This window comes from Ornithorhynchus anatinus, chromosome 5 (genome assembly GCF_004115215.2).
Source record: "Ornithorhynchus anatinus isolate Pmale09 chromosome 5, mOrnAna1.pri.v4, whole genome shotgun sequence".
Classification (NCBI taxonomy): Eukaryota; Metazoa; Chordata; class Mammalia; order Monotremata; family Ornithorhynchidae; genus Ornithorhynchus; species Ornithorhynchus anatinus.
Window position 1 is genome coordinate 2872358 of NC_041732.1, and position 24310 is coordinate 2896667.

Consider the following 24310-nt stretch of genomic DNA (forward strand, 5'->3'; position numbering starts at 1 on the left):
TCTGCGCACAGTGAGAAGCAGCGGAAAGAGCCCGGGCTTGGGAGTCAGAGGTCATGGGTTCGAATCCCAGCTCTGCCGCTTGTCAGCTGGGTGACTGTGGGCAAGTCGCTTCACTTCTCTGGGCCTCGGTGACCTCATCTGTAAAGTAACACGTGCCAACATTATTACCTCAGTGGGCAAGCAGCGTGGCTCGGTGGCAAAAGCCCGGGCTTGGGAGTCAGAGGTCATGGGTTCTAATCCCGCCTCCGCCGCTTGTCAGCTGGGTGACCTTGGGCAAGTCACTTCACTTCTCTGTGCCTCAGTTACCTCATCTGGAAAATGGGGATGAAGACTGTGAGCCCGACGTGGGACAACCTGATGACCTTGGATCTATCTACCCCAGCGCTTAGAACAGTGCTTGGCACATAGTAAGCACTTGACAAGCTGATGACCTTGGATCTCCCCCAGCGCTTAGAACAGTGTTTGGCACATAGTAAGCACTTAACGGATCCAATATTATTATTATTTAGTGCAGTGCTTGGCACGTTCCCTCTAGACTGTAAGCTTGTCACAGGCAGAGAACGTCTGCTAATTCTGTTGTTTTGAACTCTCCCAAGCGATTAGTACAGTGCTCAGCACATAATAAGCACTCAGTAAATTTGTCAGCTGACTGTGGGCAAGTCACTTCACTTCTCTGGGCCTCAGTTACCTCATCTGTCAAATGGGGATTAACTGTGAGCCTCACGTGGGACAACCTGATTACCCTGGATCTACCCCAGCGCTTAGAACAGTGCTCTGCACATAGTAGGCGCTTAACAGATACCAAAATTATTATTATTCCTCGACTTCCCTCATTTCCCCCTCTCCCACTCCCTTCTGCGATGACCTGATGTGCTCCTTTTATTCATCCCTGCCCCCCGCCCCGCGACACTTATGTCCCTATCTGTGATTTATTTCTATTCACGTCTGCCCCCCCTTCAAGATTGTAAACTCGTTGTGGGCAGGGACTGTGTCTGCTTATTGTTATATTGTACTCTCCCAAGCGTTTAGTACACTGCCCTACGTGCCGTAAGCGTGCAACTATTTATTGCTATTAAGTCTATTTATTGCTATTAAGTTGTCTTGTTTTTGTCCGTCTGTCTCCCCCGACCGGACTGTAAGCCCATCACTGGGCAGCGATGGTCTCTATCTGTTGCCGAATTGTCCATCCAAGCGCTTAGTACAGTGTTCTGCACATAGTAACCGCTCAATAAATACGATTGAATGAATAAATATGACTGTGAGCCCATTGTTGGGCAGGGATTGCCTCTATCTGCTGCCAAATGGTACTTTCCAAGCGCTTAGTCCAGTGTTCTGCACACGGTCAGCGCTCAAACAGTACGATCGAATGAATGAATGAATTGTACCTCCCCAGCGCTTAGTCCAGTGCTCTGCACCCAGTAAGCGCTCCATCAATACGTGCGAATGAATGAATTGTCCTCTCCCCAGCGCTTAGTCCAGTGCTCTGCACCTAGTAAGCGCTCCATCAAAATGACTGAATGAATTGTCCTCTCCCCAGCGCTTAGTCGAGTGCTCTGCACCCAGGAAGAGCTCCATCAATATGTGCGAATGAATGAATTGTCCTCTCCCCAGCGCTTAGTTCAGTGCTCTGCACCCAGTAAGCGCTCCATCAAAATGACTGGATGAATGGATGGATGGATGAATGAATGAATGAATGAATGAATGAATGAATGAATGAATGAATGAATGAATGAATGAATGGATGAATGACTGTAAGAGTTCTAAGGGGAGGGCGGGGGAGCGGTCCCTCCCGCGCCTGCGCACTTCCCCGCCGCGCGCCTGCGCATTGCCCCTCCTGAGGCTTTATTTCGCGCCCCCCGGTCCTTTTTTCACGCCGCCCTTGCTGCCTTTGCGCGTGCGCGCACGCCCCGCCATGGAGCGGCCCCGGAAGAAGAAGTCTCGCGCCAGCCGGAAGCCCCCTTCGCCTCCGCCGGCGCCCGGCGCTGCCGCCGGAGACCAGCTTCCGCTTCCGGTCCCGGCCTCGGCCTCGGCCTCGGCCCAGGCGTGCGAGGAACCCGGAGCCATGGCCATGTTCGAGCAGATGCGGGCCAACGTGGGAAAACTGCTCAAGGGCATCGACAGGTGCGCGGCGGCCACAATCATTCATAACAATAATAATCAGGATGATGCTATGTGGGGCCGATGATAATCAATCATCCCCATCATTCATTCATTCATTCAATCGTATTTATTGAGCGCTTATTATGTGCAGAGCGTGTGCATAATGATGATGCTAGGTGGGGCTGATGATAATCAATCATCACCATCATTCCTTTATTCAATAGTATTTATTGAGCGCTTACTATGTGCGGAGCATGTGCATAATGATGATGCTATTTGGGGCTGATAATAATGAATCATCACCATCATTCATTCATTCAATAGTGTTTATTGAGCGCTTACTATGTGCAGAGAATGTGCATAATGATGATGCTATTTGGGGCTGATAATAATCATCACCATCATTCATTCATTCAGTAGTATTTATTGAGCGCTTACTATGTGCACAGCATATGCATAATGATGTTGCTATTTGGGGCTGATAATAATCACCATCATTCATTCATTCAATAGTATTTATTGAGTGCTTACTATGTGCACAGGATGTGCATAATGATGAGGCTATTTGGGGCTGATAATAATCAATCATCACCATCATTCATTCATTCAATACTATTTATTGAGCACTTACTATGTGCAGAGCATGTACATAATGATGATGCTGTTTGGAGCTGATAATAATCACCGTCATTCATTCATTCAATAGTATTTATTGAGCGCTTACCATGTGCACAGCGTGTGCGTAATGATGATGCTATTTGGGGCTGATCATAATCAATCATCACCATCATTCATTCATTCAATAGTATTTATCGAGCGCTTACTATGTGCACAGCAAGTGCATAATGTGCATAATGGTGATGCTATTTGAGGCTGGTAATAATCATCACCATCATTCATTCAATAGTATTTATCGAGCACTTACTATGTGCACAGCATGTGCATAATGATGACGCTGTTTGGGGCTGATAATAATCACTATCATTCATTCATTCAATAGTATTTATTGAGCGCTTACTATGTGCAGAGCATGTGCATAATGTGCATAATGATGATGCTGTTTGGGGCTGATAATAATCATCACTATCATTCATTCATTCAATCGTATTTATTGAGCGCTTACTATATGCAGAGCATGTGCATAATTGCATAATGATGATGCTGTTTGGGGCTGATAATAATGTTGGTATTTGTTAAGCGCTTACTATGTGCAGAGCACTGTTCTAAGCACTGGGGTAAATACAGGGTAATCAGGTTGTCCCACGTGAGGCTCACAGTCTTCATCTCCATTTTACAGATGAGGCAACTGAGGCACAGAGAAGTGAAGTGACTTGCCCACAGTCACACAGCTGACAAGTGGCAAAGCTGGGATGTGCATAATGTGCATAATGATGATGCTATTTGGGGCTGATAATAATCAATCATCACCATCATTCATTCATTCAATAGTATTTATTGAGCGCTTACTATGTGCAGAGCATGTGCATAATGTGCATAATGATGATGCTATTTGGGGCTGATAATAATCATCATCATCATAATGATGATGGTATTTGGGAATAATAATGGCATCTGTTAATAATAATAATGTTGGTATTTGTTAAGCGCTTACTATGTGCAGAGCACCGTTCTAAGCGCTGGGGGAGAGACAGGGTCATCAGGTTGTCCCACGTGAGGCTCACAGTCTTCATCCCCATTTTACAGATGAGGGAACTGAGGCCCAGAGAAGTGAAGTGACTCGCCCACAGTCACACAGCTGACAAGTGGCAGAGCCGGGATTCGAACCTATGACCTCTGACTCCAAAGCCCGGGCTCTTTCCACTGAGCCGTGCTGCTTCTCTTGTATCTTGTATCTCCCCCAGCCCTTAGAACAGTGCTTGGCACATAGTAAGCGCTTATAAAGGGACACATTCCCCGCCCACAACGAGCTCATCTGGCGCTTACAGCGCGCCGAGCACTGGACTGAGCACTGATTAGACCGTAAGCCCGTCAAAGGGCAGGGACTGTATCTGTTGCCGATTTGTCCCTTCCAAGCGCTCGGTACAGTGCTCTGCACAGAGCAAGCGCTCAATAAATACCATTGAATGAACGACGTAACAGACCCAGTCCCCGTCCACAGTGAGCTTCCAGTCGGGAGGGGGAACGTCGCACTGATGAGTAAATAAATGGCGGAGACGGACATGAATGTTGTGGGGCTCCGGGAGGGGTGAGTCGCGGAGGGACCCCCCCCCCCCCCAAGTCTTCGCGGGAGAGGTTTGGCTGTGGACCACCCGCCCTCTGACGCCGCTCTGCGCCCCCCGATATTTCTGCTTGAGGATGGAGAGGGAGGTGGAGGCATTTGCGGTGGAGGCCCGGGCCGAGGCTGAGCAGACGGCCAAGAAAGCGGAGGCTTTCCAGCTCTCCCGGAGGCCACCCGGCCGGTGCGGCGGGGAATCGGGGGGCCGGGCTCAGAGCGGGTCCCCCTAAACGCCCCCTCTCGCCCCCCCCCCCCCCGCAGGTACAACCCCGAGAATCTGGCCACCCTGGAGCGCTACGTGGAGACCCAGGCCAAGGAGAACGCCTACGACCTGGAGGCCAACCTGGCCGTCCTCAAATTGTGAGTATCGGCGCCTCCCTGCCCCTGAGGGGGCGGGTGGACCCGGCTCCTGGAGGCCAATCCGTCAATCAGTGGAATTTCTGGAACACCTACTGTGCGCTAAGCGCTGGGGAGAGGACAGTACAGCAGAGCAGGTTGACCCATTCCCTTCCCTCAACGAGCTGGCAGTCCAGAGGGGGAGACGGACGTTAATATAAATAAAAGCAACGTGGGCCGTTGGCTCGGTCGAAAGAGCCCGGGCTTGGGAGTCAGAGGTCATGGGTTCAAATCCCGGTTCGGCCGCTTGCGAGCTGTGTGACTTGGGGCAAGTCGTTTCACTTCTCAGTGCCTCAGTGCCCTCATCTGGAAAATGGGGATTAAAACTGAACCCCACGTGGGACAACCCGATCACCTTGTATCCCCCCAGCGCTTAGAAAAGTGCTTTGCACATAGTAAGCGCTTAACAAATACCACCATTATTATTCTTAAAGAGCGTGAGTCTGGGAGGCAGAGGGCTTGGGTTCTAATCCCAGCTCCGCCACTTGGCCGCTGCTGGGTGACTTTGGGCTTCTCTGTGCCTCAGTTTCCATATCTGCAAAGCCAATCGGTTGTGCTTATCGAGCGCTTGCTGTGTGCAGGACGCTGTCCTAAGCGCTTGGGAGAGCAGCACAACAGCATAACCCACATTCCCTTGCCCACAGCGAACTTACAGTCTAGAGTGGGAATGAGATGCTTGCTCCTCTCCCACCTGGACTGTGAGCCCCTAGGAGGGAAGGACCGCGGCCAACCTGATTAGCCTGTATCGACCCCAGCGCTTAGTACAGTGCGTGGCGCGTGGTAAGCACTTAAATACCGTTATCGTTATTATTTTTATTCTGTAGTGGGTAGGTAACGTCCATAAGCGCAGTGGGGCCGGGGGTGGGGTGAATCCCAGATGCCCAGAGGTCACGGCTCCGAATGCGAGATGACGCGGAAGGGAGGGGGAACTGGGGAAAAGAGGTTCAGCTCATCCCCGGCTGGAGCGGGAACCTCCGGGTCGTACTCCGGGGAGCCCTCGGTACCGGAAGGGATTTATGGTCAAGGTGTGAGCGAGCCGGGGGGCAGGGGTGGTGGGGAAATAATAATGATTGTGTTATTAACGCTTAGTGTGTGCCAGGCACTGTGCTGAGCCCTGGGATAGATACAAGATAATGGAGTCGAACTCAGTCCCTGGCCCACACGGGCTCCCAGTCCCCATTTTACAGAAGAGGTCACGGAGGCCCAGAGAGGCGAAGTGACGTGCCCGGGTTCACGCAGCAGACACGTGGCGGAGCTGGGGTTACAACCAAGCAGCGTGGCTCAGTGTGGAAAGAGCACGGGCTTGCGAGTCAGAGGTCATGATTTCGAATCCCGGCTCTGCCACTTGTCAGCTGTGTGACTGTGGGCAAGTCACTTCACGTCTCTGTGCCTCATTCATTCATCAGTATTTACTGAGCGCTTACTATGTGCAGAGCACCGGACTAAGCGCTTGGAACGAACAGGTCGGCAACAGATAGGGACGGTCCCTGCCATTTGACGGGCTCACGGTCTAATCGGGAGAGAACAATGGCGATAAATAGAGTCGAGGGGAAGAACATCTCGTAAAAACAATGGCAGCTAAATAGAATCGAGGCGATGTCCATTTCATTAACAAAATAAATAGGGTAATGAAAATATATACAGTTGAGCAGACGAGTACAGTGCTGAGGGGATGGGAAGGTAGATGGGAAGGCCTCAGTGACCTCATCTGCAAAATGGGGATTAACTGTGAGCCTCACGTGGGACAACCCGATTACCCTGTATCTACCCCAGCGCTCAGAACGGTGCTCGGCACACAGTAAGCGCTTAACAAAATACCAAGAAAAAAAAAACCCGGGTCCCTCCGACTCCTGGGCTCTATCCTCTAGGTCCCGCTGCTTCAGATTGGCGTCCGAGCCGGCTCATTCCCCGTTCTTCCTTCACTGCATCCACCCTACTATCCCCTCAGCACCTCTGTACTCACAACCACCCGGAGCACGTTCATCTAATAATGGTAATTGTGCTATTTGTTAAGCGCCTTCTCGGTGCCAAGAACCGTAGAAAGCCTTGGGGTGGATACAAGGTAATCGAGATGGACCCAGTCCCTGTCCCACACGGGGGCTCTCAGTCTAAGGTGGGGGAGGGCAGCCACTGAATCCCCATTTTCCAGATGAGAACCCCGAGGCCCAGTGAAGAGGTTTGCCCGAGGTCCGTCAGGCACGCGGTCCTCCGACGCCCAGATTTGCGCTCTTTCCTCCGGGCCACGTCGCTTCTCGTATCGACGTCCCCGCGTCTCCTTCCCTCTTCTGTCGGTCAGTCGCTTTGGCATCTCTCTCCCCTTCTACACCGTAATAATAATGACAATCACGGTAGTTGTGAAGCGCTTACTATGTGCCGAGCGCTGTTCTCGCTCCGGGGGAGGTACGAGGTAAGCACGTCGTCCCACGCGGGGCTCCCAGTCGTCTCGGCCATTTACAGATGAGGTAACGGAGGCCCAGAGAAGTGAAGTGGCTGGCCAGGCCCGGGCTCTCTCCGCCGAGCCACGCTGCTGCTTCTCGTTTACCGGCGGCGGCGCGTCCTGTCGGCGAGCGCTTCCAGCGGGCCCGGTTTTACAGAGACCCCCGCTGAGGTCGCGCCTGTGTGTGTCTGTTTCACAGAAGATCTCCTCGCACGCAGACACCTCACAGACCTAGGCCCGTCCTGTTACTTCCTGTTGTTTCTGCTCTTCTCATGCAGTCGGCGGGGCCGGGGGACGCGAGGATGACACGCGGGGGGCGGGGGTGGGGGGCCCGGACCGCCGAAGAGGAGGAAACGGAGCTCCGGAGTGGGCTGCCCGGAAAAGCCGAGGGGACAGAGGGTACTTCTTAAGCGCTCACTGTGGGCCAGGCGCTCCTGAGTGCTGGGGTGGCTAAAGGTTAATCAGGTTGGACCCAGTCCCTGCCCCGCCTGGGGTTCCCCGTCCCGATCCCCATTTGGAGGGACCTGAGGCACGGAGAAGTGAAGCGAAGGACGCCCGGCAGACGGGTGGCGGAGCTGGGATGGGAACCCGGGTCCTTGCGACTCCCGGCCTCGGTCCACTACGCCAGGCTGCTTCTCTAAAAAAACACTTAGGGAAGTCGAGGCGGGGGAGCGTCCCCCGCCAGCCTCCCGGTGGTGACGACCCTCTCGCCCCGTCTCCCCGCGCAGGTACCAGTTCAATCCGGCCTTCTTCCAGACGACGGTCACGGCCCAGATCCTGCTGAAGGCCCTCACCAACCTGCCCCACACCGACTTCACCTTGTGCAAATGCATGATCGACCAGGCGCACGTATCCTCCCGCCCCCGGCTGGGGAGGACCCGCCGGCGGGAAACTGCCACGGGGGACGGGGGGGTCCGGGGAGGGCCGAGCGGGTACCCGTTTGCGAGAAGGGCACACCTGGGCTTTGGCTGCAGGGTTAACGTGAGCCGGGCCCTCTTTTTTTGTCGTCCCCCACCCCGTGGTATTTCATTCATTCAGCTGTACTTACTGAGCGCTTACTGTGTTCAGAGCAGTGCTAGGCGCCCGGGAAAGTGTAAACAGACGCGTTCCTTGCCCGCAGTGAGCTTGCGGTCTAGAGGAGGGGAGGCGGACGTCGATGCAGATAAATAAATGACAGATATAGACGTAAGTGCCGTGGGGCCGGGAGGGGGGGAAGAGCCAAGGGCGTAAGCCAGGGTGCTGCAGGAGGCAGTGGAGATGTGGGGAAAGGTGGGGCTTAGTCCGGGAAGGCTTCTTGGAGGCGATAGGGCCTTGTTAAGCGCTGACCAGGTGCCAAGCGTCGTACTAAATGCTGGGGTGGGTACGAGCGACTCGGGTTTGACATCGATCGCGGCCCGCGCGGGGCTCGCAGTCTTCATTTGACGGATGAGGGAACCGAGGCCCAGAGGAGTGACGTGATGATGATAACTGCGTTGTCGGCAGAGCGCTTACTGCGTGGCAGAATGCCAGGTGCTGTAGTAATAATGGTGGTTAAGCGCTTACTATGTGCAGAGCACCGTTCTTCGCGCTGGGGGAGACACAGGGTGATCGGGTTGTCCCACGTGAGGCGCACGGTTAATCCCCGTTTTTCCAGATGAGGTCACTGAGGCCCAGAGAAATGAAGTGACTTGCGCACAGTCACACAGCTGCCAAATGGCAGAGCCGGCATTCGAACCCGTGACCTCTGACTCCCGCGCCTGGACTCTTTTCACGGAGCCGCGCCGCTTCTCTCCGCGGGGGTGGATACGAGGAGATGGGGTCGGACCCGGCCCCTGTCCCACGGGGGGGGGCTCCCGGTCTCGATCCCCATTTTGCAGAGGATGGTGACCGAAGGACCGGAAGTTAGGTGACTTGGCCAGGGTCACGCAGACTCTCGGGCCGCTCTCTCCGAACCCCGCCGGCCCGCAGCCTGACCCCCTCCCCGCGCTCGCAAGCTGGGCCCCTCTCGGACCACCGGCCCCCCGCCTCCTTCGCATCTCTCTCGTCCCCGGACTCTTCCCGAGCCCCCTTTCCCTTCTGCCCGGAAATCCCTCCCCCTTCACGTGCGGCAGAGCGCGCTGGTCCGGCTTCAAAGCCCCCGTGGACGTCCCCCTCTTCCAGGAAGGCTTCCCTGATTAACGTCACATCCTCCCCGCCCCGGGTTCGCTAGCCACATCCCCTCCTTCCAGGAAGCCTTCCCTGATTAACCTCACATTCTCACCACAGCTTCAGCACGTCGGCTTCCCCCCGGGCACTTTGGTATTGACCCCGACCCCCCCCCCACCCCGGGCGGCACTTGGGTTCACATCTCTCCAGGTAGGAGGAAGCGATGGGGCCGAATTCCACCTTAGAGTCGCTCGCCAGATTGCGACCTCCTCGAGGGGGGGCCTCTTGTCTCCGGCGGGTAATAAAGAGTGAGAAGCGGCGTGGGCCCGGGTTCCGATCCTGGCTCCGCCACCCGTCTGCCGTGCGGACGCGGGCGAGTCGCTTCACGTGTCGGGACCTCGGTCGCCTCATCTGCAAGAGAGGGATGAAGCCTGTGGGACGGGGACTCTGTCCAACCCGATTTGCCGATGCGCACCCCAGCGCTTAAGTCCAGAGTATAACGCATAGCGAGCGCCCAACAAATACCTTTATTATTAATAAAATAAATGGCCGGTGGGGGAAGCTACGGGTTTTAAAGATCTGTGCGTAGACGCTACCCGGGGCGGGGTGCCTGTGAATGAAACCTGCTTGGTGGGGTGACGTGGGAGAGGAGCCAGGAGAAGATGACTAACTGTGACTAACCGTGATATGTGGTAAGGGTTTACTGTGTGCCAGGTACCGTATTAAGCGTCGGGGTGAGGTTCAAGATAAGCCGGGCAGCCCCTGGCCCTCAGCCGTTTTTACAGATGAAACCGAGGCACAGAGAAATCAGGTAGCGTGGCTCGGCGGAAAGAGCCCGGGCTTGGGAGTCAGAGGTCGTGGGTTCTAATCCCGGCTCCGCCGTGGGTGACTTCGGGCAAGTCACTTCTCGGTGCCTCGGTGACCTCATCTGGAAAATGGGGGGTGAAGACTGTGAGCCTCACGTGGGACAGCCTGATGACCCTAGATCTACCCCAGCGCTTAGAGGAGCGCTCGGCCCATAGTAAGCGCTTAACGAATGCCAACGTGATCATCATTATTATTATTACTCACACGCATATGCAGTCCAGGGAGAGCTGATTGAGTGTCTAACTATCGCCATTGTGGCATTTGAGGAGTGAGGAGACGCGTCCATTTTCCTAACTATTGTACCTTCCCGAGCACTTGGTGATGATGGTGTTTAAGTGCTTACTACGTGCCAAGCACTGTTCGTAGCTCTGGGGGCGGAAAACAGGGTGGTCAGGTTGTCGCACGCGGGGCTCACAGTCTTTACCCCCACTTTACAGACGAGGGAACCGAGGCCCAGAGAAGTGCAGTGGCTTGCCCAAAGTCCCCCAGCTGACGAGTGGCAGAGCCGGGTTTAGAACCCACGACCTCTGACTCCCAAGCCCGGGCTCCGCACCCCGAAGCCCTGCGGTCGATCGCCTGACTGCGAACCCGGTTTGGGACTCGAGACCGAGTCCGATCTCGCGACCTCGAATCCGGCGCTTGGCACGTAGTGAGGCCTAGAGAAGCGTCTGAATTAGCGTGAGGCCGGGTCCCCGTCGGCGGCCCCTCCGACGGGTCCGCTGCCGGTGGCCCCCCCGCCGCCTGGGAGAGCCCCTCCGAGGGGGGCGGGACCGGGGGGCCCTGAGGACTTCCTTGACTCCGACCGCCAGCAAGAGGAGAGGCCCATCCGACAGATCCTCTACCTGGGGGACCTGCTGGAGACTTGCCACTTCCAGGCCTTCTGGGTAAGCCCGGCCGCTCCCCTCCCCTGCCCGTCCCCGCTCTTCCCACCCCCGGGGGCCCCCCCGGCGCGGAGGGTCCTCGCCGTGTCCGTGGAGTTCCCGGGCTGACCGGGGCCCCTCCCTTCCAGCAAGCCCTGGACGAGAACATGGACCTGCTGGACGGGATCGCGGGCTTCGAGGACTCCGTCCGCAAGTGTGAGTAGGCTCGTGCATTCATCCGGTAGTATTTATTGAGCGCTTCCGGTGCGCAGAGCACTGGGCCGAGCGCTCGGAATGGACCATTCGGCCACAGATAGAGACGATCCCTGCCCGATGACGGGCTCACGGTCTAAACCGGGGGGAGACGGACGGCAAAGCACAATCCAGAATGAAACGAAACAGGACATCATAATCGAGTGAAATAGAATCAGGGAGATAGGCACCTCATTAACCAAATAAATAGGGTAATAATATATACAAGTGAACACGCTGCTGAGGGGAAGAGCTGGGGGACCCCCGAGACTCATCCCCTCTTCCTCCCGCAGTCATCTGCCACGTGGTGGGCATCACCTACCAGCACATCGACCGCTGGCTGCTCGCCGAGATGCTGGGAGACCTCTCGGGTAAGGCCGGCCGCGGGGTGGGCGGGAGCGGGCCTCCGGTTTGCACCCCGTCTCTCTCTCCCGTCCCCCAGCGCTCCCAGATCCAGGCCTCCGATCCCCCCAGACCGGCCCTCCCCTCTTTGCCCCTCTTCGGCTCCCGCGGCAGGGTGGGGCGGGCCGGGGTCCCCGGGTCAGGACCGGCCTCCTCCCGCAGACAACCAGCTGAAGCTGTGGATGAGCAAATACGGTTGGAGCGCCGACGAGGCCGGCCAGATCTTCATCTGCAACCAGGAGGAGAGCATCAAGCCCAAGAACATCGTGGAGAAGATCGATTTCGACAGTAAGCTCCGGGCGGGGACCGGGGGAGCCAAGGAGGGGTCTCTTTCCCCTCTCCCCTCATCGCCCTGGACCTGTCGGTGGATTCTCAGATGCCCTAATGTCTCCCTCTCCTCTCTGCAGGTGTGTCCAGCATCATGGCCTCCTCCCAGTGACTAACCGGTCTGCCCTCCAATAAAATGGCGTCCTGCTGCCTCTGCCCTCCGTACCCCCCTCTCGCCCTCTCCGTCCACGCTCCGCTGCAGGTTCCCCCGAGCTGAGCGTTGGGCGGGAGGGGCCCCGGCGGGCACCCCGAACCCCGTGGTATTCGCGACGCGGCCTAGTGGATGGAGCACGGGCTTGGGAGTCGGAGCGACCTGGCTTCCAATCCCAGCTCCGTGGCTCGCCGGCTGGGAGACCTTGGCCAGGTCACCTCACTGCGCTGGGAATCGGTTATCTCATCTGGAAAATGGGGGTTGGCCGAGAGCGTGGACGTGGACTGGGTCCAGCGTGATCAGCCTGTATGATGATGATGGTATTTAAGCACTTACTATGTGCAAAGCGCTGTTCTAAGCGCTGGGGGGGGGGTACAAGGTGATCGGGTTGTCCCACGTGGGGCTAACAGCCTTAATCCCCATTTTACAGATGAGGTCGCTGAGGCCCAGAGAAGTGACTTGCCCACGGTCACACAGCTGACAGGCGGCAGAGCTGGGATTCGAACCCACAACCTCTGACTCCCAAGCCCGGGCTCTTTCCACTGGTATCTGCCCCAACGCTCAGTACAGGGCCTGGTACATAGTGAGGACCTCAAGACCATAAAAAAAAAAAAGCTCCAGGCTCGAGAGGCGTCACTTCAGACGGGGAACGACGCTCCCAAGCGCCTAGCGCAGTGCTCTACACTGGAAATTCGTCATTAATTATTAGTTGAATTTGCTATCGCTTAATCGGATCGAGCGTTGACCGTACGTGGAGCGCTGTACGAAGCCCCCCGGGGGAGTACAAGGAACAGGACGCGCCTCCCGATTCGGTTGTGCTTTCCCCGAGCCCTTAGTAGAGAACATAGTAAGCGCTCGGTGGATTTCCTGGATTGCGGACAGTGAGCGCTCAATAGGTGTCATGGATTGCAATCCGGAGGCGCTCATTAAGTGTCATGGGTTGCCATCAAGAGGCGCTCAATAAATGCGATCGACCGGCGGAGGGGAGATCTCGCCTGCCGTTCTGCGGCTCCCCACTAGAGGGCGGTGGGGAGCCACCAGCTGCCCCTCGAATCCATCACCTTTATAGACGGTTTATTGTGCAGAAAAACACTGTGCTAAACGCTCGGGAGAGCACGCTTTAATAGAGAAGCAGCGTGGCTCAGTGGAAGGCGCCCGGGCTTGGGAGTCAGAGGTCGCGGGTTCGATTTCCGGCTCTGCCACTTGCCCGCTACGTGACTGTGGGCAAGTCACGTCTCTGGGCCTCAGTTCCCCCATCTGGAAGATGGGGATTAAAACTGTGAACCCCACGTGGGGCAACCTGATGACCCTGGATCTACCCCAGCGCTCTGCACAGAGTAAGCGCTTAACAAATACCAACATTATTATTATACCTGTTTGTGGTGTTTATTAAGCGCCTACTGTAGGCCGGGCACTGTCCGCAGCCCCGGGGTAGGGACGGGTTAATCAGGTTGGCCACGGGCCCCGTCCCACCTAGGGCTCACCCTCGTAATCCCCGTTTTAGAGATGAGGTGAGGCCCAGGGAGGTGAAGCGACTTGGCCGAGGTCACACAGCCGATACGTGGCAGGGCCGGGATTAGAACCCGTGACCTTTTGGCTTCCAGGCCCCGAGAAGCAGCGTGGCTCAGTGGGAAGAGCCCGGGCTTGGGAGTCAGGGGACGTGAGCTCTAATCCCGGCTGTTCCCCTTGACGGCTGGGGGACCTTGGGCAAGTCACAGAACTTCTCTGTGCCTCAGTTCCCTCATCTCTAAAACGGGGGTTAATAATGTTGGCGTTTGGTAAGCGCTTACTATGTGCAGAGCACCGTTCTAAGCGCTGGGGGAGATACAGAACCATCAGGTTGTCCCACGTAGGGCTCGCAGTCTTCATCCCCATTTTACAGACGAGGGAACTGAGGCGCAGAGAAGTGAAGTGACTTATCCAAAGCCACCCGGCTGATAAGTGGCGGAGCCGGAACCCGTGACCTCCGACTCCTAAGCCCGTGGCCCTTTCCGCTGAGCCACACTGCTCCGAGCCCCGCGTGGGAGGACCTGATCACCTCGTATCTACCCCAGCGCCTAGAACAGTGCTTGGCACATAGTAGACGCTCAACAAATACCACAGTTATCATTGCTATCCACTACGCCGTGCTGTTCCTCTGCCCACAAGGAGCTTCCGGTCGAGAGGCCGAGGCCCGTGGGAGGAGCCGGGCCTTCCGTCCCCTGGGCCCGCAGGGTCACTCGGACACTCCTCCGTTTTCCCTAGGGCCGGCAGGAGCCGGGAGCGGGGCTGTGACTCCCCCGCCCCATGTAATAATGATAATGATGGTATTTAAGCGCTTACTATGCGCAAAGCACTGTTCTAAGCGCTGGGGGGACACAAGGTCAACAGGCTGTCCCACGTGGGGCTCACAGTTTTAATCCCTATTTTACAGATGAGGTCACTGAGGCACAGAGAAGTCAAGTGACTTGCCCAGAGTCACACAGTTGGCAAGCGGCGGAGTCGGGGGTGGAACCCACGACCTCTGACTCCCAAGCCCGGGCTCTCTACATTGCGCCACGGGGCAGCGCGGCCTAGTGAGTAGAGCTCGGGCGTAGGAGTCAGAAGAACCCGGGTTCTAATCCCGGCTCTCCCACTTGCCCACTGGGTGACCTTGGGCCGGTCACTTCGCTCCCCCGTGCCTCCGTGACCTCATCTGAAAAATCATTAGTAATAACGTTAAGCGTTTACCGCGTGTCTTCTAAGCGTTGAGGTAGTTACAAGCTAATCGGTTTGGGCACCATCTCTGGCCCTCGTGGGGCTCGCCATCTTGATCCCCATTTTAAAGATGAGGTAAGTGAGGCCCAGAGAGGTGAAGCGCCTGGGCCGGGGTCACGCAGCCGATACGCGGCGGGGCCGGGATTAGAACCCGGGTCCCGGCTGTTTCCCTTAAGAACGGGAGCCCCGCGTTGGGATAGGGATCGCGTCCGACCCGATTTGCCGGGATCTACCCCCGGCCCTTAATACGGTGCCTGGCACGCAGAAGGCGCCTAACGAGTGCCACCGTGATGATGACGATTAAAGCGGAGCTGAGCTGGCATCCTGCTGGGCCTGTCCCTCGGCCTGTTTGCCGGCCTGCCCCTCCCCGCCCTACCCTGAGCCCAGAGGCCGCTGTGATGAGTGTCTCTTCCCCCAGCCGATACACACCCTCACCCCGCCCGGCTCCCGGATGAAAGGAACGGGGCAGGGTGCCGGGTGAAGCCGCCCCGACTCCGCCCGGGCCCCCGTGACCCGTGCTTCCTCTCGGGACCGGTGACCCCGGGACCCCACCCGCCCCCTCCGGCCTGACCCCCTTTCCCAGCTCTGGCCGGATCTGTGCGCGGGGGGGGGGGGAGCAGCACGCCCGCTCTTTAGCCCGGGAACGTATGTGCCTGCCGGCCTCTGGATTTGTTGATGTGGGAGAATGTCTGTGGGACCCAGCGGAGTGCACATAGTAAGCGCTCAATACCGTTGAATGAATGTGTGCGTCCCGGTGGTTGGTTTGTGAGGGGAGGTCGGCTGGACAGACCTCCTTAATCCTCCACTGCGTGTCCGCCGTCTGCTGTCCGACTTCGGGTTCGTCATTTCACACCTCTGGGCCTCAGTTTCCTCATCCGTAAAATGGAGAGCAAAACTGTGAGCCCCAGGTGAGACCGGGATCGGGTCCAACCCGATTGCTTTGTGTTCTCCCCCCCCAGTGGTGCCCGGCACATAGTGAGCGCTTCATAAAGATCCCAATTATTGTTATTAGGGTGCGGCACCTGGACTCCCGGGTCCCAAAGCCCTTGCCTCCCCTCTCTGGCACAAGCGTCCGGTGGAGAGGCGCGGATGGCGGTGCTCGGGCCCGGAGAAGCCACCCCGCCCGGATCCCACTCCGGGGATGAAAGGAGGCGCCCTTGGGAGACGCTGCGGGGGACGCCACCGGCTCGCGTGCCAGGGCCCCGGCCCCGGCCCGGTCGTGACGGAGCGTCTGCGGAACGTGCGGGCCCGGCTGGCGTCAGAGAAACGGCCTGCTTGGCCCTCCGCCCCGCTCTGGGTTGGGGGGACGCCCCCGGCTCCGACTCGGGGTCCCCAGAGCCCGGGGTCCAAGGAGGTGTCTGGAACACGGGACCCACCAAGAAGGGCCCCTCGCTTGGGCCGGGCCGGGGCGCTGCCCCGGGGGAGGATCATCACCATTGGGATATTGGTTAAGCTCTTACTACGTGACGGGCCCTGTACTAAGCACTGGGGCAGGTACGAGGTAAACTGGCCTGACACGGTCCGTGGCCCACGTCGTGCTCGTCACTTCTCTGTGCCTCAGTTCCCTCATCTGTAAAATGGGGATTAACCGGGAGCCTCACGTGGGACGACCCGATGACCCCGCATCTCCCCCAGCGCTTAGAACGGTGCTCTGCACAGAGTAAGCGCTTAACAGATACCAACCTTATTAGCAATCCCCATTTTACAGACGAGGTAACTGAGCACAGGGTAATGACGTGACTTGGCCAAGATCCGCTCATTCATTCAATAGTATTTATTGAGCGCTTACTCTGTGCAGAGCACTGTCCTAAGCGCTTGGAATGGACAAATCGGTAGCAGATAGAGACAGTCCCTGCCCTTTGACGGGCTCACGGTCTAATCGGAGGACAGGGACAGACAAGAACAGTGGCAATAAATAGAATCAAGATAAATAGAATCAAGATCACACAGCAGGGCAAGCGGAGGAGCCGGGCTTCTGTAATAATAATGTTGGCATTTGTTAAGCGCTTACTATGTGCGGAGCACTGTTCTAAGCGCGGGGGGAGATCCAGGGTCATCAGGTTGTCCCTCGTGAGGCTCCCAGTCTTCATCCCCACTTGACAGATGAGGGAAATGAGGCCCAGAGAAGTGAAGTGACTTCCCCGCGGTCACCCGGCTGCCAGGCGGCAGAGCCGGGATTCGAACCCATGACCTCTGACTCCCAAGCCGGGGCTCTATCCACTAGCCACGCCGACCTCTAGGCCGGGAGCTCACCGCGGGCAGGGCCCGTCACTGCTTGTTGTCGTATTTCCCCAAGCCCTAATACAGTCCTCTGCGCCCGGTAAGCGCTCAATAAATACGGTTGAATGCATGAACATAGTAAGCGCCTAAAAAATACCATTTAAAAAGAAAAGTGGGATAAAAAAAATTGGCCCGTCCCAATTAGAACCAGCAATTAGAGGCCTCTAGCTGACGCCTCTTTTGAAAACCACCTCCCTCCTCCGACCAACGCCCCTGACGCTCCCTCCGAGCTGCACCCCGGGTCGGTGTCCGGGACACCCGGAATCTCTTATTCCCGTCCCTCAGTCGTATTTATTGAGCGCTTACTGGGTGCAGAGCACTCTACTAAGCGCTTGGGAGAGCACAGTGGACAATAAACAGGCCGCTTCTCTGCCTCTCAGTTTCCTCATCTGTAAAACGACTTTTCACTCCCTGTTGTCCCTCCTACTTGGGCTGTGAGCCTTTCTTTTCCTTTCAGGTAGTATTTATTGAGCGCTTACTATGTGCGGAGCACTGTACTAAGCGCTTGGAACGGACAATCCGGCAACAGATAGAGTCAATCCCTGCCCAGTGACGGGCTCACGGTCTAATCGGGGGAGACGGACGGATAAAAACAAGACAAGAGCAATAAATAGAATCAAAGGGGATGGACACCTCATTAACAAAATAAATAGGGTAATAAAAATATATACAATTGAGCACGGCGCTGAGGGGAGGGGACCAGCCCTGTCGGAGCGTGGTGGGTAGAGCACAGACCTGGCAGTCAGGTGGTCATGGGTTCTAATCCCGGGCCCCGCCATTTGCTCTGGGGCCTCGGGCCAGTCGCTTCACTTCTCCGGACCTCAGTTTACCTCATCCGTAAAATGGGGATTAAGAGCGGAAGCCCCGGGCGGGACAGGAACTGTGCCCACCCTGATTAACTTGTGTCTCCCCCAGCGCTTAGGAGAGTCCTTGGCACATAGTAAGCGCTTAACACTGTCTTTTGGTTGTTGAACTCTCCTAAGTGCTTAGCCCAGTGCTCTGCACACAGTGCGGACTCAATAAATACAAGTGAATGAATGAATAAGTGCCGTAATTATTATTTTGAGGGCGTAAACTGGGCCTGGCTGGGGTCGGGTGGGGGGCAAGGCCCAGTTTAGCCAGGAAGCCTCGCCCTCCTTCCACTGGAACAGGGCTTGCTCGGTGGCCGAGGAAGGCAGGGGCGGCTTTTCCGCCACGCCCGGGGCGTCTCCGAGAGGACGTGGGGCCTCTCCCCGTTGGAGCGTTTCTGGCGGGGCCGGGGCGAAAGTCCCAACGGAAACGCTAATGGGCAAAGGGAGACACCGAGGGCTCCCGAAAGTCGGTCAGTCAGTCGGACTTATTAAGCGCTTACCGCGTGCAGAAGCGTAGTGGGTAGAGCAAGGACCTGGGAGTCGAAAGGTCCAGCTGTGTGACCTTGGGTGAGTCACTTCACTTCTCTAGGCCTCAGTTCCCTCATCTGTAAGATGGGGATGAAGACTGGGAGCCTCATGTGTGGCTCAGTGGAAAGAGCATGGGCTTTGGAGTCAGAGGTCATGAGTTGGAATGCCGGCTCTGCCCCTTGTCAGCTGTGCGACTGTGGGCAAGTCACTTCACTTCTCTGGGCCTCAGTTACCCCATCTGTAAAATGGGGATTAAGACTGTGAGCCCCATGTGGGACAACCTGATTCCCCCGTGTCTCCCCTAGCGCTTAGAAAAGTGCTCCGCACATAGTAAGCGCTTAACAAATACCAACATTATTATTATTATTATTGTGTGGGACAACCTGATGACCCTGTGTCTATCCCAGCGCTTAGAACAGTGCTCTGCACATAGTAAGCGCTTAACAAATACCAACATTATTATTATTATTATCCCAGCTCCACCATTTGGCCGCCGTTTGTCCTCGGGGACGTCGGAGGTCACTCGGCCCTCTCGGTTTCCTCATCTGTAAGGTGGAGATTAAATACCTGTTCTCCCAGGCCGGGAGCCCCATGTGGGACAGGGACCGGTGATCTCGAATCGGTGGTTAGTGGTTAGTACAGGGCTTGGCACCTCGTAAGCATTCAAGAAATACCATAATCGTTATTATTATTATTATTACTAGTAGCATTAGTATGAAAGGACACCTGAACGCGGGCTCCCTTCAGCGGAACTGTAAATCCTTCCTACCGCAGCCTCGGTTGCCCCTGTTTTACCTTCAGGGCAAGGGGGAGGGGAAACAACGGGCAGGGAGTCCATCGATCGATTGAATTTATTGAGCGTTGAAATTCCGCGGAGTCTCCTGAGAATAACAGGGAGTCGATCGATCGATTGAATTTATTGAGCGTTGAAAGTCCACGGAGTCTCCTGAGAATAACCCCACAGAGTCAGTCCATGCGTTGGCCCTGATCTCGAAGATCTGTGGAGACGATAAACCCTAAAATAAAATTATAGGGAGGAGGAAGCAAGAGTTCAAAGGTAACGTGAGTCAGAAGGACAAGGGGCTCTAATCGCGGCTCCGCCACTTATCTGCCGTGTGACCTTGAGCAAGTGACTTCGCTTCTCTGTGCCTCGGTTACCTCGTCTGTAAAATGGGGATCAGAGACTGAGCCCCACTGGGCGTCCAACCCCATTCGCTCGGATCCATCCCAGCGCTTAATGCGGTGCCTGACACATAGTAAGCGCTCAACAAATACCAAAAGTATTATTATTATTATGTGCTCGTAAATTCTAGGGCGGGGATGCGCGACTCCCCAAGTGTCTAGAGAAGCAGCGCGGCTCGGTGGAAAGAGCAAGGGTTTGGGAGTCAGAGGGCATGGGTTCGAATCCCGGCTCGGCCCCTTGTCAGCTGGGTGACTGTGGGCAAGTCACTCCGCTTCTCTGGGCCTCAGTGACCTCATCTGGAAAATGGAAATGAACACTGGGAGCCTCCCGTGGGACAACCTGATCACCCTTGTAAATCTCCCCCTGCGCTTAGAACAGTGCTCTGCACATAGTAAGCGCTTATCAAATACCAACATTATTATTATTATAGAAAAGACAGAAGAGCAGAAGCAGCAGTTGTTGGGGGGAAGGGGGGAGTTGCCCGCCAACTCACGTGTCTACCGCCTCTGTTATATTGTATTCTCCCAGGGGCTTAGTACAGTGCTCTGCACCCAGAAAGCGCTCATTAAATACCTCCGATTGATCGATTTGGGCGGGGGGAGGTGAGGGATTAACCGGGGAAATTCTCCGGCTGCCCGAAGAAAGAGGAAGGAGTTCCAGGGAGAGGGAAGGGTGTGAGCAAGAGGTCGGAGACCAGTGAGACCGGAATGAGGCTGGGGCACGGCGGAGCAAGGGATTCATTCCTTCAATCGTATTTATTGAGCGCTCGCTGCGTGCAGAGCACTGGACTAAGCGCTTGGAAAGGACAATTGGGCAACAGATTGAGACAATCTGGGGAGAGGGTCATCGATAGCATCAAAATAGATAAATAGAAGTTACGCGTGTGGGCTGGACGGGTGGGCTTAGAGGAGGGAAGGGGTTTTGAAGGGCGCCCCGAGATCACTGCCTGTCCTGGGCCCCTCGGCCTGGGGGGGTCCCGAAAGGAGGAGGAGGCAGCGCAAGTAGTTTGGAATATTCCAAGCTGCTTCACAAAGAGAAGGATGTAAAGGTTAAGTGAGGAATATTCGTGAAGGGCGGAGGGGGAGCGGGCCAAAAATCAGTTCAAAGAGAAATTGAGCTTCCCACCGCCCTACCTGTCCTCTCTTCTCTTGCCTAGGCCCCAGCGTGGAGCATCAACCTACTCACGGAACCTCCATCAATCAGTCAGTCGTATTTATTGAGCGCTTACTGCGAGCAGAGCACTGTACTAAGCGCTTGGGACAGTACAATCCCATAGAGTTGGTAGCCACGTGCCACTGACCCCTTGTTCAAGACCTCCCTCCTCCTTCAAACCCAACAGACCACCCTTCTCCCCGTATTCAAAGTCCTGCAAAAATCGTCTCTCCTCCAGGAAGCCCACCCTGACTGATTTTTTCAAGGTGTCTGTTAAGCGCTTACGATGTATCAAACGCTGTTCTCAGCTCTGGGGTAGGTACAGATTAATTAGGGTGGTTACGGTCCCTGTCCCGCGTGAGGGCCGCAGTCTAAAGAGGAGGGGGGGCAGATATCGACTCTCGATTTTACAGCTGAGGAAACAGAGGAGTGAAGTGACTCGTCCAAGGTCACACAGCAAGCGGATGGCAGAACCGGGATTAGAACCTGGGTCCTTCTGACTCCCAGGCCCGTGCTCTTTCCGCTAGGCCACACTGCTTCTCGTTGCCCCCCCCCCCCTTATTCACCCTCCCCTCTGGGTCGCATGAGCACGGAGAAGGACCTAGGTTCTAATCCCAACTTTTCTGCTGTGTGACCTTGGGCAAGTCACTTGACTTCTCTGGGCCTCCGTTCCCTCGTCCGTAAAATGGGGATGAAGACTGGGTGCCCCGCCTGTTGCCAAATTGTCCATTCCAAGCGCTTAGTACAGTGCGCTGCACATAGTAGCGCTCAATAAATATGATTGAATGAATGACAACCTGATGACCTATCTACCCCAACGCTTAGAACAGTGCTTGGCACATAGCGCTTATCTGTTGCCCCATTGTCCATTCCAAGCGCTTAGTACAGTGCTCTGCCCACAGTAAGCGCTTAATGAAAACGATTGACTAGATTGAACAAACACTGTAATTCTTATTATTATATGGGGAGGGAGGGCCTTCCGGGCCGGAGGTAGGATGTGGGCGAGAGGACGGCGGCGAGATAGAGGAGATCGAGTACACAGTAGGCGGTTAACAAATATAGTAGGGCGAAACAAAACAGAAATAACGTTTTTCTTAAATAAAAAAGAAAAGAAAACCCGGCCCCCGGGCTCTGCAACCCTGGCTGTGAAGCTGGGGGCGCGCAGGGTGCAGGAGCGCTCACAGGCCGGGGGAGGCGCTGTGCGGGGCAGGCGCGCATGCCCGGGGGTGGGGGGTGGGGCGCCGTGTTGGGGACGACGCAGGCGCAGTCAGCTGGGACAGTTGCGCCTGCGCCATAAAGGGGGGCCGGTGAGGATGACGGGGGAGGGGTTGGGGACGGCGCAGGCGCAGTGAGCGTGGAGGGTGGTGCCTGAGCACGGGGGGGAGGAGTGTTGGAGCGGCGCAGGCGCGGTGAGCTGGGGGTGGTGGTGTCTGAGCCCTGGGGGGAGGAGTGTTGGGGATGGCGCAGGCGCAGTGAGCGGGGAGGGCGGTGCCTGAGCTCTGGGGGGGAGGAGGAGTGTTGGAGCGGCGCAGGCGCAGTGAGCTGGAGGGTGGCGCTCGAGCACTAAGTGGGCGGGCGGTGAGGAAGACGTCGGGGCGGGGGAGGAGCGCTGGGGGCGGCGCAGGCGCAGAGGGCGGGAGGGCGGTTCGCATGACGTCAGGGCGGGCGGGGTGGAGGCGGTGCCCGCGCCCCCAGGGGGCGGGCGTCTCGGATGACGTCGGGCGGGGTCGGGGCGGAGCGCCGGGGGACGGCGCAGGCGCGGCGGGCGGGGAGGGCGTCTCGGATGACGTCAGGGGTGGGTGGGCGCAGGCGCGGTGGGCGGGGAGGGCGGCGCCTGCGCCCTAGGGGAGGCGGGCGGGCGGGCGAGGGCGGACTAACCGTGGGGGAGCCGAGGCGGCGGGAGGCGGTCGGGCGGTCGGGCGGTCGGGCAGCGCTCCACAGCGACGGAGGGGACGCACACCGGCGGCGGCGATGGTGGATTACCACGCGGCCAACCAGTCCTACCAGTACGGACCCAGCAGCGGCGGCAACGGCGCCGGCGGCGGCGGCGGAGGAGGGGACTACATGGCTCAGGAGGACGACTGGGACCGGGACCTGCTGCTCGACCCCGCCTGGGAGAAGCAGCAGCGCAAGGTCAGGGGGCCCCGGCCTACTAGCGCTCAGATGCAACCGTATTATACTTTATCTTAATAATAGAATCGTACCGCACTATAATAGTAAGAGGTTTAGTAGCATACAATAATGCAATCGATAATACGATCGTGTAGCCTTACGGTCTCAATAGGTTTAGTATGACCCAATAATACGATATGCCATATGATCACCTACCATCGCAATATTAATAAGTTTATCATAATACCATAGTATAATCATAGCGCTATAATAATAAGCTTATTATAATGCTGTAATATAATCGTATGCCATTATAATATCAATAAGTTTATTATAATACTATATCATTCTAGATCAAGTTCATTATAATACTATAATATATAATATAATCATATAGCATTATAATAGCAGTAAGTTTATTATAACACAATACGATATACAATATGGTCATCTATCATCGTGATATTAATAAGTTTATCATCATACCATAATATAATCACATACTGTTATAATAATAGATATATTATGGTACTATAATTTATAATACATTCATCTATCATTACAATATCAATAAGTTTATTATAGTGTAATATATATCATGATATTCATAAGTTTATTATAATACTATAATATAACTTCATATACCATTATAATACCAATAAGTTCATTCTAAAACTATAATATAATGTATAATATAATCATGGCATTGCATATTAATAAGTTTATTATACAACAATATAATATACAATATACTCATATATTACTACAACATTGATATCATTGCGTGTTATATTATTATAATATTGACATTATTACATATATTATTACAATATTACATATCGTTATTTTATTATACTATAACAGTTATATTGTTCTACTATAGCATTTATATTACTATACTTTATAAGCCTCAGGGGGAACAACCTGATGACCCTGTATCTCCCCCAGCGCTTAGAACAGTGCTCGGCATATAGTAAGCGCTTAACAAATACCGACGTTATTATTATAGGCGTGGCTCAGTGGCAAGAGCCCGGGCTTGGGAGTCAGAGGTCCTGGGTTCGAGTCCCGGGCCTGCCACTTGTCTGCTGGGTGACTGTGGGCAAGTCACTTCTCTGGGCCTCAGTGACCTCATCTGGAAAATGGGGATTAACTGGGAGCCTCACGTGAGACAACCTGATGTCCCCGTGGGGGTCACCGTCTTCACCCCCATTTTGCAGAGGAGGGAACTGAGGCTCAGAGAGGTGACTTGCCCACAGTCTCACAGCTGATAGGTGGAGGAGTCGGGATTCGAACCCATGACCTCTGACTCCCAAGCC

The 24310-nt window shown here is 55.6% G+C and overlaps 2 protein-coding genes across 7 annotated transcripts in view; both read left to right on the top strand.

Moving 5' to 3' along the window:
- Positions 1-1998: 1998 nt before the first annotated feature.
- On the top strand, positions 1999-12166 carry EIF3K (eukaryotic translation initiation factor 3 subunit K). Its single transcript, XM_029064813.2, has 8 exons — positions 1999-2121; positions 4598-4696; positions 7898-8018; positions 10970-11044; positions 11170-11236; positions 11566-11643; positions 11837-11962; positions 12082-12166. Exons 1-8 carry the CDS (start codon positions 2063-2065, stop codon positions 12111-12113), a joined length of 657 nt encoding a protein of 218 aa, XP_028920646.1. The 5' UTR covers positions 1999-2062; the 3' UTR covers positions 12114-12166.
- Positions 12167-22761: 10595 nt separating this feature from the next.
- ACTN4 (actinin alpha 4) overlaps positions 22762-24310 on the top strand; it is a 75280-nt gene continuing 73731 nt past the window's right edge. For 3 of the 6 annotated variants that reach the window (XM_029064770.1, XM_029064771.1, XM_029064773.1), the window contains exon 1: positions 22854-23015. In XM_029064770.1, coding sequence (XP_028920603.1) covers positions 22854-23015 — 162 coding nt within the window. Of the gene's footprint in view, positions 23016-24310 lie in introns of all 6 variants that reach the window. The other 3 variants (XM_029064767.1, XM_029064768.1, XM_029064772.2) reach the window with 2 other exon arrangements.

Coding starts and splice junctions, on each gene's coding strand:
- EIF3K (XM_029064813.2), top strand. CDS start 2,063: ATGGCCATGTTCGAGCAGATGCGGGCCAACGTGGGAAAACTGCTCAAG. Junction 11,045..11,169: donor GCCACTTCCAGGCCTTCTGG/GTAAGCCCGGCC, acceptor CCTCCCTTCCAG/CAAGCCCTGGACGAGAACAT. Junction 11,963..12,081: donor GGAGAAGATCGATTTCGACA/GTAAGCTCCGGG, acceptor TCCTCTCTGCAG/GTGTGTCCAGCATCATGGCC.